The 14452-nt window shown below is 34.5% G+C and overlaps 1 protein-coding gene across 1 annotated transcript; it reads left to right on the top strand.

Annotated features, from left to right (window-relative positions):
* Positions 1–6384: 6384 nt before the first annotated feature.
* On the top strand, positions 6385–7889 carry LOC111877197 (classical arabinogalactan protein 9). Its single transcript, XM_023873724.3, has 2 exons — positions 6385–6971; positions 7652–7889. The coding sequence occupies exons 1-2, from the start codon at positions 6468–6470 to the stop codon at positions 7724–7726; spliced, it is 579 nt and encodes a 192-aa protein (XP_023729492.2). The 5' UTR covers positions 6385–6467; the 3' UTR covers positions 7727–7889.
* The last annotated feature ends 6563 nt before the right edge of the window (positions 7890–14452 follow it).

Genomic DNA, 14452 nt, shown 5'->3' with positions numbered 1-14452 from the left:
TATGATTCCATATTAATATATTAGAACTTATAATATATTAATATTAATCATAAACATACTATTCTCAAAAGATTATCCATATAAATTGTGTCGGTGAAGTGCAACCCAAATGGACCATGCCGGGTCGGGTCAAGTACATACCAAATATAGTTATGGACTTAGACATTAATCCAACAGTTACAACAACCACTACCACCACCACTCAACCACAAGTTCGTGTTAGCGTATCGGATACGGGGGTACCTACTTCAGAATCTGAACCACCAATTACTTCAAAACCTTTATCCCCACCTCCCTCACACGAATATGACACTGTTCTTGAAAGAGCAGAAATGGAGTTTGATTTTGTTTATTTTAGCCCATATCGTGTTCAAAGCGATGATGATGATGATGATGATGATCCAGTCATGAAGAGGCATCTAAAAGATCTGAATGACAAGCTTGATCATATGCTCTCTTCTGTCTCCTCCACTCCAACTTAGGCGTATTCAGAAGCTGCAATCAATGCTCTATTGGCAACCTTTTTCAAAGAGCATGACTCTACTATTTCTAATGATGTTAAAGCTATATACGATTCTACCTCTTCCTGCCAGAAAGCTTCTATTGCAGTTGATGAATCCACAAAAGATTGCAAGCAGACGACCGCAAACATCAAAAAACTAATTTTTGATGCTCATGTTTTTCTTGACTCTCTTTAGGCTGCAGCTTAAAAGAATGCTTAGGTGTTGAATGCTTTGGTTGCTACTCTTACCAACTCGCTTCAAGATGAAAAGAAGAATTTTGAGGAAGCACGCCACGCCATCAAATCCGACTACTCTGAGTTTCAATCTTCAATCAATCAGTGTCTTGATAAACTTCATGTCAATTAAGCCATGGAGAACAAACTCATGGATGAACTGGATCCCAAGACCACCAAAGTCAAAACTCAAGCTCTGAAGCTCAACCAAGCCCTAAAATAGAATGATGAACTCAAGTCAAAGCAAGCGGTCATCAAGAGCAGTGTTCGTGATGTGCATTCCATTCCTCTGCATCTTCTGGAAGCACATGACTCAGTTCTTACTATCTCGATTCAACGTCACTTGGCTGAGAAGTTGAGACCTGCTCTAGACATTCTTAGCAAGATTCAGGGTGTTCCGAAGACTGTTGTCCCTCCGAAACAAGGGGGAGAAAATGTTACTCACGGTCAGTCACAACAACCTCCAACAAGCAAACCCATCTCACAACCAAAAGTCACTGCTGAACCGAAGGGTAATGAAGCTTCGGGCAGTATGAAGGAAAAACGAAAGAAGAAAATTGTTAGCCAGGGTCAGTCACAACAACCTCCAACAAGAAAACCCATCTCATAACCAAAAGTCACTGCTGAACCGAAGGGTAATGAAGCTTCGGGCAGTATGAAGTAAAAATGAAAGAAGAAATTTGGTGATGATGACGAGGTTGATATCGAAGATGTGATCGAAATGGAAGGAAAAGCCTCTAAAACTGAATATTAAAGTCAATCAAAATGAACGCGAGCTTGAGGAAAAGCTTCGTAAGGCAAATGAAGAAATTTAAAGAGAGAAGAAACTAAAAGAAGTGAACGATGCCATGGAACGAAGGAAACCCATGTTCCCTCTATGGACGATGGAAAAACTTCTGAAGGAGGTAATCGAATCTCCAAGCACACATTGGCTCGAGCTGGTCCTTTCGTTCAATCTTGAAAATTCTAAGGATTCTCAGTTTGACATGCCAATCACCCGAAAGGCATTTATCTTTCATTGTTTTGAGTCAATTGTTGCCATCCCTTCCCCTGACCCGAAGGTTGATCGAGATTTGATCGATTATTACTTTACGTTCTCTCAACCGCAATACCTGACTTTGAGTAATCAGAAGATCACAATAGTCAAGGTGTTGAAACCCACTTCGGCAGGGAAGTTCATCAACATCAAGTTTAGAGTGACCCGCGGCTCAGACAGTTCGGTCCATATGGTCTCCTTTGTTGATCTACCGAATCTGAATCCTCATGACTAGATCCTCTTGAACAACATTTTACTGACTAATCAACAAGAGTATGAGCCTATCATTGATCATATCAAGTGAATGCTTGTGTGCTATATTCTTGAAGTCGCGAAGATGGGTCAGGAGATCGCCTCTACCCTGAGAAAGAAGCCCATTATCAAACAAATTGGGAAGGCAAGCGACATCAACGTGATGTTGAAGGGAAATATCGACCCTCGGTTCCACACAGTCATGTTCACCAGGGGTGAAGGTAAAAAAATTCTTGTTCGCTCTTGCTGACAAACATTTGTTCTCCACCTCATGCTTGGATCATATTCTTGAGATCATATACAGGTGCGATCAGAACAGTGACACAGACAGGAAGCTGTTTTCGGATATGCTTCGGTGGTATATCAACTTTCGTCAAACTCTACTTGCCCTCATACTGAAGCTGTTCAATACTATGAAGAAAACTACCATTGCTTAACCGAAGTGATCTCTCGCCCCATTTGACGCAAAAGGGGAGATTGTTGAGTCCAAGAGATTGCGTCATTGGGCTTTATGTTCGGTCCATTAGTACTCTCGATCTGGGCCTGTCCAGCCGTGTTTTGTTTTAGGGTTTAAGTATATATAGTGCATGCATGCATTATATTTAAGATGCTTCTTGATTATTATTTACACAGATCTTGCATTGTAACCCTAGCACACCTCTACAATAGCAATTCACATTGAATTCTTCTGAGGTGGAGAATATTAATCATTCGACACACGTTTGATTCATATTTGTGTTTATCGTTTTCTGTTCTTGTAATTATCCTTGAATATCTGTTTGAATCTATCTATCTAAGAGAATCATAATCTCATCACCGTTGACCATTGACTTTTGACCAGTTTGACCTTGGGTCAAATTTGAAGGATTTGGGTTGTTAACTGAGGTTTGTTCTGTTTTTGGTGTTAGTCGGTTTGCAGTTCTGATCAGTGCAATGAGTAAGAGTGTTATTGTGCTTCTTTGGTTTAGGTGAGTTTCTCACTTGCCACGTATGACATTGTAGACACTGTATATCCTTTTCATGATTAGGTAAAGGTACCATTAGGGTACGAGTATGCTAGTTGACTATGATAACTCTCTGTTATACATACATAGTTTAGGATACTAGGTGTCATGGTATGCTAGACTGGTAAGGCCTTGCATACTGATTGTATGATAATGTTGGTTTGAGCAGTGTAGGACATTTAGTCTCATGGTATGCTTGAATGGTAGGGTCTTGCTTGTGGACTATATGATGTTTTTAGGTGTCATGGTTGGTTAGGGAAATTCTTGTAATGGTTGTAGGCGGTTAAATTGGATAGCCTGAGAACTCTTTGTCTAAAGCTTGATTTGCATGGTTCTTGTTTGATTTTATTATTTTCGGGTGGACCACCTATTTTATTGTCTCTCTGATCTCTGACCACATACGATTTTATGTATTGTATGGAAGACCGGGATCTGGCCCTGGAATTGACTTGTTGTGTACATTGGGTTGGGCTCGTTATATGAGTTAGGTTTGGGCCCGTTATATGGGCGGGACCCATTATGTATGTAGGTGGGGCCCATTTTGTATGTTGGGCTAGTCCCTTTATACTCTTTGAGTTGGAAGACCGAGATCTGGACGCTGGAATTGACTTGTTGTGTACATTGGGTTGGGCTCGTTATATGAGTTGGGCTAGGCCCTTTATGTATGGAAGACCGAGATCTGGCCCCTGGAATTGACTTGTTGTGTACATTGGGTTGGGCTCATTATATGAGTTAGGTTTGGGCCCGTTATATGCGCAGGACCCGTTATGTATGTAGGTGGGGCCCATTTTGTACGTTGGGCTAGGCCCTTTATACTCTTTGAGTTGGGCCCGTTATGTATGTTTGGGCTCGGCTCGTTATGTGTGATGTATGCTTGTGGTAAGGAAAGCATGTAGGTCAACTTTAGATCCGATGACTTTGTGTGGATGCATTGTATATATGATGAAATATGTGGTATACTGTGGAACTCATTAAACCTTATGCTTTCAACTGTGGATTTTATGTTTTACAAGTTGTTCATGAGAAGAGTTCGACGGAACTGTATACACGCATCGAAGATACTGATTTCCACTTTCCTGTAATTCAACATTGATAACACTATGGTTTCAAACAAATCAATGTCACTTATTGTTTTTAAGTTAAAGGTCTTAATCGGTTAATATGTTTTCAAAACGCAAAATCTATTTGTAATTTTCTGGACGTTTCAAAGTTGTTAATGAAATTGAAAATAAATACTTTTCTAGTAAAATGTTGCCAAAGTCGAAATATTGTGCAACTTGAATTACCATTTTTATTTCGCAATGTAAGTTCAAATGAACATTACAAAGAAAATGACATGTTTATAAATAAAGTATGATAATCAAAAAATTCTCAAAGTGAGGTGATTGGAGGGGGTGAACGAGGTTATTGGTGGTGGTTGTGGTCGTGTTGGTGGTGCTAATGGTAGTAACAAATGAATCTACAAATAACATAAACATTAAAAAACGCTTACAAAAAATAAATAAATATTGTAACAATAAAAACAAAAAAATGGATCAATATAAGGGTAAAAACATGTTTTTATATATATTTAACGGAACAATGTTGATGGTACTTGAAGAGAATAAAACTTTATGTTTTTTAAAAAAAAAAAAACATAATGACAAGATACATCAATTTTTCAAAACTTGGACAATAACTACAACATTGATATATATATATATATATATATATATATATATATATATATATATATATATATATATATATATATATATATATATATATATATATATATATATATATTCGCCTTTCGAAGACACAGTGTAGTTTCTTTCGTGAAATGGATAATAACTTATAAGGGTAAGATGCATAATTTAGGTTGTGTTCATATTTAGTCATTTAAGTTACTTTTTGTCCACATATTACCATTGAACCTGTTATATATATATATATATATATATATATATATATATATATATATATATATATATATATATATATATATATATATATATATATATTCTCCTTTCAATGACACAGTGTAGTTTCTTTCGTGAAATGGATAATAACTTATAAGGGTAACATGCATAATTTAAGTTGTGTTCATATTTAGTCATTTAAGTTACTTTTTGTCCACATATTACCATTGAACCTGTTTGAACTGTTCACATTATATCGTTATGACCGATTGATATAGGGTACATAGTTTAGGTTTTGTTCACATTTAGTCATTTAAGTTTTTTTCTCCACATATTACCATTGAACTTGTTTGGATTGATCACATTACATCCTTATGAACTTGTTTGGATTGTTGACATTACAACCTTATGACGTGACAACTCCGGTCATCTTCTATATTACCATTGAACCGTATTTCGACTATATTGTATGAAAGGTGGTTCAATTTGACCTAGAGCCTACGTAATCTTTCATCTTCTTTAAACGGTCATAAATTCTTCGTTTTATGTGGGAATGTCATGAATTTTTTCAACACATAGTTTTATGTGTGTATTTCAATTTAGACTATATAAATACCTTGTTTGGTTACACGTTGATTTATGTTATTTCAACATTGGGTTTTCATTTTAGATTATATAAACACCCTATTTGTTTATATATTGGGTTAATTTTTGCTAGTTGATTTTATATTATTTTAATCATTTTGGCTCAAATCCTTAACTAGTTATACCAACTGTATAAGAACATGTGTCGATTCCAACTAGGTATTTAACCGAAAATTGGCACCTGCATCAAAACCGGTATAGCCCAACCAATCTAGCTAGTTATTGGTTCTCATTATTACTCTAAACTGGTTTCGGTTCAGTTCAGTTTGGAACGATTGCTCATCCTAGTTCCAGCTAAAGACCATTTGCTTAGTCAACATTTATCTGAACAACTATGTAATACCATCCAGGCTCATCAAACAAACATCAAGATCGATCCTCAAAAGATCAAACCATTTCTCTAATGATATGAAACTATTGTAGAAAGAATTAATGACTTATAACAGTAAAATAGTTTAAGTTTTGTTCATATTTAATCTCTTTTATGTTCATATATTATTGGAATGTTTATATTATATACTTATCACCGGCTAAAACATACATAACCAACAATCCAAACAAATTTAACAATTATATGTACATTAAAAATAACACAAAACCTATACTATATTACGATTATAAGTAATTATACTTCATCAAAACACATTTCGATATAACAAACAATATACTTCATTTCTAAAGTAAGAGAGTTAAATGTTTGTGATATTGGAGGGTGATTATTAGGAAGGCTCAATGCATATGATACAAACGACCCCACCGCACCGGATATACCTCATACAAGTCCGCTATATAATAAACCAGACACCTCTTACTCTCTCACCATCACTCACACACATAACACATTCTTCTTGTCGTTCATCCAAATCCAATTCCAAGCTTAAATTAAATCAATCATGGATCGCAACGCTGCCCTCCTCACTGCCCTCATCTGCATTATCTTCTCTTCCGTCGCCGCTCAATCACCTTCCTCCTCCCCCACCGCCACCCCAACCACCACCACTCCACCACCACAAGCCATCTCATCTCCACCACCAACCGTCGCATCGCCACCTGTCTCAACTCCTCCACCCGTTGCCACTCCTCCGCCAGTCAGCTCACCACCACCTGTAGCCACTCCACCTCCTGTATCCTCACCACCACCTGTAGCCACTCCACCTCCTGTTGCCTCACCACCACCTGTAGCCACTCCCCCTCCTGTCGCGTCACCACCACCAGCAGCCACTCCTCCTCCTGCAGCTTCACCACCACCAGCTCCCGTCCCAGTCTCTTCCCCAGTCGTGACTCCATCGGCTGCACCATCTCCCTTAACTTCGAGCCCACCAGCACCACCTACTGGAGCACCTTCTCCGGCCGTCACCACCACTGGTGTATCTCCGGCACCATCAGCTACTGACGTGGTACTTACTTCTCACCTTACTCCATTTACATTTTTATTGTTACAGATCTGATGCAAGAATAATTTAGCATTAAGCTGAGGGTAGATCTAATGGGGTCGGGTAGAGTATGTAAAGTTAGGTAAAAGTAGAAGCAGGTTTGGTTTCTTAAGGTAAAGTGAATGATGGGAGTCACGTGATCCATTCAGATCAACACTCAACCTCAATCCCATTAATTAAGGATTGTAATTCAACTGGTAAATATTTTAATTACTTCCATGAAGTAATAAAAGTATTAATATTAATATTATTATCTATTAATAATAGCAATATATTAATGATCATTTTTGTTTGGCTTTAGTGAAACAAATTGGGATTTGGGATTTAAACTAATCTAAATCATAAACTTTTTAAAAACAACTTGAATTATTTAATAATTTCAATTATAACCTTAATATCGTAACCATCCAAAACCTGAGAAATTTTTTTAGAAAAAATCAAAAGTTGTAGTTTCAGGTTTTCGCGTTGAGTTATGGTGTTTTTGTCATCCCTAATTATTTGTAAATGAATTATTACATATATTGAGTTTTTGTACATTACATTATACTTTTGAGTTGTATTATATAACATTTTAGTACCCCAAATGCATTGTGTTGCTATTACCTCTGTGGTATTAATTTGTGGGATGATTCGTGTAATTGCAGAGTGGAGTTGAGAAGATGGGATCGATGGTTGGAAGCTTGGTTTTCGGATGTGCTCTTGTCTACTCGTTGATCTAGAGAGATGTATATTTTCTAAATCGTCTACAGTCATCATCTATGACCGATATTCATATATTTTGATTCATTGTATTTTGAAGTGAAATTAGTTGGGATTCTTTTGAGGACGATGTTTTTTTTGTGTATTTCGGGGGACTTATTATATTATTATTATTATCTCTTACACTTTTTGTTATTATGCATTTCGTATTTATGCAATTATAATAGTTTTTGTTTCAAATTAAAATTAACTAAATGGTTGGTTAGAACGTACACATGTTCAAAATGTTCATACAATATCGACAACCACCAACATTTTCGTAACTACATCTACCTTTTTTAAAATAAAATTAAGTACTTACAGAAATAAGATGTTATGGTGTAAGCTATGGGCGACCTAGACAACACTTTACGGAGGAGCATATAGCATACATACATAATACAATAATATTATTTTGGCCCAAATGGCCAAATCTATTCCATGTCTCACGAATAAGGATGGCACATTGCATAGAAGACGAGGATACCTTTGATTTTATGCCTTTAGCCGATAATCACGCATAAGAGATTTTGATGGTCTTAGGGTCTGTTTGATTTACGTCTTACTGGTCCAGTAAGCGATTATTTCTTACTCGTCCAGTAAGAACGTTTGATAGTGGCCTTTTTACCCTCTTACCCGGTCCCCATAGCTCTTACCGAGTCCTCTCAAAAGAGATGTTGACCGAATCGTATACATGCTTATTCCCTCGTTTGTCCTTCTCCTTCTCATTAACTCTATGTGAACCACCTCCATCGCTCTCCTTCTCCTTCACCACTCTAGACTTCTCTGCCACTCCTCATCGATTTCCTCCTCCAACGCCACAAATACAGTATATCAAAAGGAGCCTTAACCTGATATCCATCGAGTCTCTCTCATCACTCTCAATCTCTTTGTTACTGACCATATTTTCTTTGTTCTCCCCTCGCCGTTCTATACTTCTTCTCTATTGATCATCACCATTCACGACCATCAGCTCTCTTCAACATTGATTTTGCTTCTTCGTTGTCGACCATCAGCATCATCTTACATGGACCCTGCTTCTTTTACTTCTCTGTTCCTCTATTGTTCAACGGTTCGCTGCTTCTCCATGAACCAACATCTTGATTGCCCGAGAATTCATCATCTGCGATGGCTCATTTTCTCAAAGCTACTAAAGGTCTGATTCAGTTTTTCTTACCCTGGTTTTTTAATTTGAAAAAACTTTGAGCTTAATTGGGTTCGAAATAGGGCAATCCGTTTACTAGAATGATGTATGATTGTGGGGTAAAGGCTTCAGGGATGATTTGGGATCATTATTTTTGGTGTGAAATGATTATTTTTTGGTTGTGAATTTAAGTTTAATGATCATGATTCATAAATATGATTTTTGTTTACAATGTTTATTTCAAAAGTCATCGACAAGCTTGTCAATGGATCTTGCTGTTTACTTTGTTTATTTACAAATTATATGACATTTGTTGATGTTTTCAAGAAAAACAAGTGTGGTTGTGAAAGAAAAATAAGATTATGGTTTATAATTTTTGGCCAATTCATGCTACTGATGATAAAGGTTGTAAGTTTGAAGAGTTATGTAGGAAAGGGCAAACATAAAGCAATGGTTAGGTATAGATCTGGTGTGATTGTTTACAATCATGTATAGACTTTGGTAACATTTGTTGTGTACAGACTTTGATAACATTGTGTTTACGGACTTTAAAATTATTTATGCTTAATTCGATGTTGTATGATTATTCATCAATTTTATCTAAATATTTTATTAAACATACTCATTTTATCCGACATAAAACAAAATAAAAGGGTAAAATGATCATTTTTTATAGTTAACACAGCCAATCAGATGTTTAATCAAACAATATAGTTTCAGTCAGAAACAAATACAGTCAGAGCTTCAGACTCAGTCAGATCTAACCCAGTCAACAACTATCAAACAACCCCTTAGTCTTAGGCGAATGAAAATTCTTATGGGTGAAAAAAGTAGAACCCGGAAACCGACAACACCAAAATCAAAATAGATGTTGATGATTTGGGTTCGAGTTTTTTTCAAACCAAAATATTGGGTTCGGTTTCGATTTTAGAAAACATAAAAACCGATAAAATCAAACCGAGTCAAAATTATAAAAAATATAATTTTTTTGTAAATAATATATATCAATGTATTTTGTAAGATAACATCATAAATAGCTTGTAGTGCAAATGGTTCAATGTATAACCCTTATACTTTGAGGTGCCTACTTCGAGTTTTCTCCCTTACAACACCTTCTTCCCTTTTCATTCTATAGTTTGAGTCATGGATGAAAAAAAAAAATGAAAAATTGTTGCATTGATATGCTGTCTTTCCAAGTTTATATCGGATTCAATATTTAACCAAAATATGTTTTTTTACGGTCTAAAATGAAGTACAAACACTTAATTACATGTTGGAAAAAAAAATCAAGTAATTCTAACTTTATGTGAGGGGGTTATGGTATTTTAAAAACCATGATAGAATATTAAAAAAGCACATAACATTGATATGTTGTCTTTTGAGGCTTGTATATGATTTAATATTTAACCAAATATGATTTGTTATAGTCTAAAATGAAATACAAACATTAAATTAAATGTTGGAAAAAAATCAAATAATTCTAACTTCGTATTAATGAATAACGGTATTTTAAAAAGTAAGACAAAATAAAATAAAACATGTTGAAACATAAATAACGCACCATTGATATGGTGTCTTTTGGGGTTTTTATATGATTCAATATTTAACCAATTTTTTTTATAGTCTAAAATGAATTTAAAACACTAAATTACATTTTGAAAAAAAAAAAAAAAAAAAAAACAAGTAATTCTGATTTCATATGAGTGAGATACGAAATTTTAAAAACCGGTTCCAATTTTGAAAAAAAAAAGTCTTTTAATTTAAGACTTCATTTCGTAATATAAATTCATTTTGCAAATAGTTTTTGAAGATCCGTACCATAAAAAAAAATTCAAAAGATGTTTCCTTGATAAATAAAACGTGATTTTTGAAAAATATATGTTGCGTTACAAAGAACAATTTCACAGTACTAATAAATTTAATATTTTTCGTGTGAATAGTGGCATATGTAGTGAATAGTGTTGTTTCTCAAAGAATTGTGGCATTTCGAAGTGATCCATTTTCGCAATTCAGTAAACATCATCGTGTATATTGTACTTTAAGCGTGGCTATTTTTGTCATTTTCTTTTTTTATATGACTTAAATTTCTTTTTATTTAACTGTTAATCGTTTTACACCGGTCAACTGTAAATGGTCATTAGAGTGCTCATGCGCATGCAAAGATATGTAATTTGTTTTAATATAAGCCATTTTGTTAACTGTTGATTTAGAACAGAAAAGTTGATGTTTGTTTCGTTTGGTATAAAAGCAGGAAAATGATTTGTAAAGATAATGAAGTATCAAAATTGTATAAAAAATATCATTGAATTTTTCTGTACACATATCAGTAATCATTTATAACGTTTGTACACATATAACTATTAAACTTCACATTTGTTCAAAAGATATCATTACGTTATCGGTAATAATAGGTCACCAGTCATGTGGCATGCCACGTGACTAGTGACGTGGATATTATTGTTTATTATATATACGTTATACCATTAAACTTTTTTTGAACATATTATTAAACTTTTTTTTTTGTACATATTTTACCACTAAATTTTTTTTGTATACATTTGACCATTATTCTTATATCTTTTATTCAAAAAAAAATATCATTTCAAAAAATACATATAATTATTAGATAAAAATGGGTTTTCTATCAACTATTGTTATTCCTTGATTTTGTAAGGTTTGCGGGAAAAGGTTCACTTATGACAAAGATGTTAAACACTACCTTTTACAAATGTTTGGTACATTTATATTGGTCATACATCGATTGAAAGTCAATGTTTGAACTTGAGACTTCCATCTAAAGTGCACAAGCCTTATCTGACGAGCCATCACGATGACAACTTAATATTATTATATAAGTATAAAGTATTTTTACAAGTATTCATAAAGTATTTCAATGTATAAATATGTATTTTTACATACATATAAAGCATATTTACAATAAATATGTGTTTTTTTATGTAAAAAACACATATTTATTGTAAATATGTTTTATATGTACGTAAAGATATGTATTTATATATTGAAATATTTTGTGGTTACTTGCAAAAATACTTTATACTTATATAATAATATTAAGTTGTTATCTTGATGGTTTGTCGAGTAAGACTTGTGCACTTTAGAGGAAAGTCTAAGTTCAAAACTTGTGGGTTTCAATCGATATATGACCAACATAAATGTACGAAACAATTGTAAAAAGAAGTGTTTAATATCATTGTCAAAAGCGAACCCTCTCCCCCAAAACCTTACAAAACCAGGGAGTCATAATAGGTGATGGAAGACTCATTTTTATATAATAATATGTATTTTTGAAATGATATTTTTTTGAATAAATTAAATAAGATTAATAGTAAAATGTGTACAAAAAAGTTTAATGGTAAAACGTATACAAAAAAGTTTAATGGTATAATGTGTACAAAAAAAAGTTTAATGGTATAATGTGTACATAATAAATAGTAAAATTCACGTCAACAGCCACGTGGCATGCCATATGGCTGGTGACCTACTATTACCGGTAACGTAATGGTATTTTTTGAATAAAGGTGAAGTTTAATGGTCATACATGTACAAACATTATAATTAGTAGGCGATATGTGTACAAAAAAAATTCAATGAAATTTTTTATATAATTTTGATACTTCGTTACCCTTACAAGTCATTTTCCTTACATTTGAATGTATAAATATATGAATACTCTATTATCCATTATATTAGATTTCGAATCCTCCTCCTCCCCCACCCCCTCCCTTCTTGATTATGGTTGATGATTAGAAAAGTGCACTGAAATTATGTATGACTTATAGTGTAAGTTTATTAAACTTTAGCTAAAATAATGAATAATTGAGTATTTCTTGGACACTCCAAAGGGAAGTCTCAAGTTCAAACCTTGTGGGTTTCAATCGATGTATGACCAACATAAATGTACAATGTAGTTGTAAAAGGGAGTGCTTAGTATCATTGTCAAAAGCGAACCCTCTCCCCCAAACCTTACAAAATCAGGAAGTAACAATAGGTGATAGAAAACCCATTTTTATGTAATAATATGTATTTTTTGAAATGATATATTTTTTTTTGAATAAAATATATAAGAATAATGGTCAAATGTATACAAAAAAAGTTTAATAGTAAAATATGTACAAATAAAAAGTTTAATAATGTGCTCAAAAAAAGTTTAATGGTATAATGTGTACATAATAATACGTAATAAACAGTAAAATCCACGTTAGCAACAACGTGACATGCCACGTGGCTGGCGACCTACTATTACTGGTAACGTAATTGTATTTTTTGAACAAATGTGAAGTTTAATTGTTATACGTGTACAAACGTTATAGTTGGTTGGCGATATGTGTACGAAAAAAAGTTCAATGGTATTTTTGTATAGTTCATTACCCTTACAATTCATTTTCCCTAGACAAAGCATACCTACTAGTCTCCTTCCCTTTCCCATCTCTAGATCCTCTACATAAATTAAAACAACTAACATATGTCTTAAGTCCTCATAAGTTTCACACTTGCTTTAGACTAGTCTCCCACCTTTAGCATTTTGCAAAGTGTACCTATAACGCCCGTTTTCCTGGATGAATCGATTTAGGGCTTCAAGGAGTCAAAAGGTTGGATTTTAGAAGAAAAGTGTAACAACCCAAAATTATGAAGTAAAAATTTCATTTTTAATTCAACCAAAACATTAATTATCTTTAAGTCAACATTCAATATCTTCCTAGCCAATTATTCAAAAGTAATTTTATAAGAAAACGGTTATCAGAGTACAATCCCAGAAAAAACATAATGCAGAAACATGGGTGGATGCGTTGCGATCAAGTCGGGCTCTTCCCTTTCGAACCGATAGTTCCTGAAACCATAACCATAAAACCTTAAGCACAAAACTTAGTGAGTTCCCCAAAATACCACATACTATACATAATAACCACCTATTGGGTCCCCCGCCCTTCTTCGACCCCCGCTCGATATACAGATCTATCAGTCATCAGGCTCTGCCCAATACACATCTAAGCATATAAACATATAACCATACAAACACATGTGATATTCATGAAGACAATAGCATACCATACAGTCATCGTGCCCCTCCCGGCATCGGGTATCGCTAGGAAAGCAGAAAACACATACTAATAACTAGCATACAATATACTCATCAGGCCCCGCTTGGCATCGGGTTGTGCCCGGTAAGCATACCATAACACATGAAAGAGTCACACATACTTCTAGCATCCTAAAATATAAGAATTTGGTCAGCATTGGTGTCTTCGACTCGCTAAACACAGTGAAGAAACTCACCTTAATCCGCTGATAAACAATGACTGCTTGGGTAACTGAACCAGATGACTTCACGTCAACTAACAATAACTACAAAACACAATCAATGATCAACCCAAAATCCAAATTTCGAGGCCCACTCCATAAACCAACTTCCTAAAGGGTAAAAGACCATTTTACCCTTTTCTCATGTGGCCCAAAACCAAGGCCCAACCCAAATACACCAAAGGCCCAAGATGGCAACTCAGGCCCAATATGGCCCAACTTCCAAATTGGGCCTAAAACTCTC

The sequence above is a fragment of the Lactuca sativa genome, chromosome 5 (assembly GCF_002870075.4).
Source record: "Lactuca sativa cultivar Salinas chromosome 5, Lsat_Salinas_v11, whole genome shotgun sequence".
Classification (NCBI taxonomy): Eukaryota; Viridiplantae; Streptophyta; class Magnoliopsida; order Asterales; family Asteraceae; genus Lactuca; species Lactuca sativa.
This window is presented reverse-complemented; position numbering and strand designations above follow the sequence as displayed.

What these genes read in the sequence shown, in the direction of transcription:
- LOC111877197 (XM_023873724.3), top strand. Translation starts at nt 6,468, where the DNA reads ATGGATCGCAACGCTGCCCTCCTCACTGCCCTCATCTGCATTATCTTC. An exon ending in CACCATCAGCTACTGACGTG is followed by an intron (nt 6,972 to 7,651) that starts GTACTTACTTCT and finishes GTGTAATTGCAG; the next exon opens with AGTGGAGTTGAGAAGATGGG.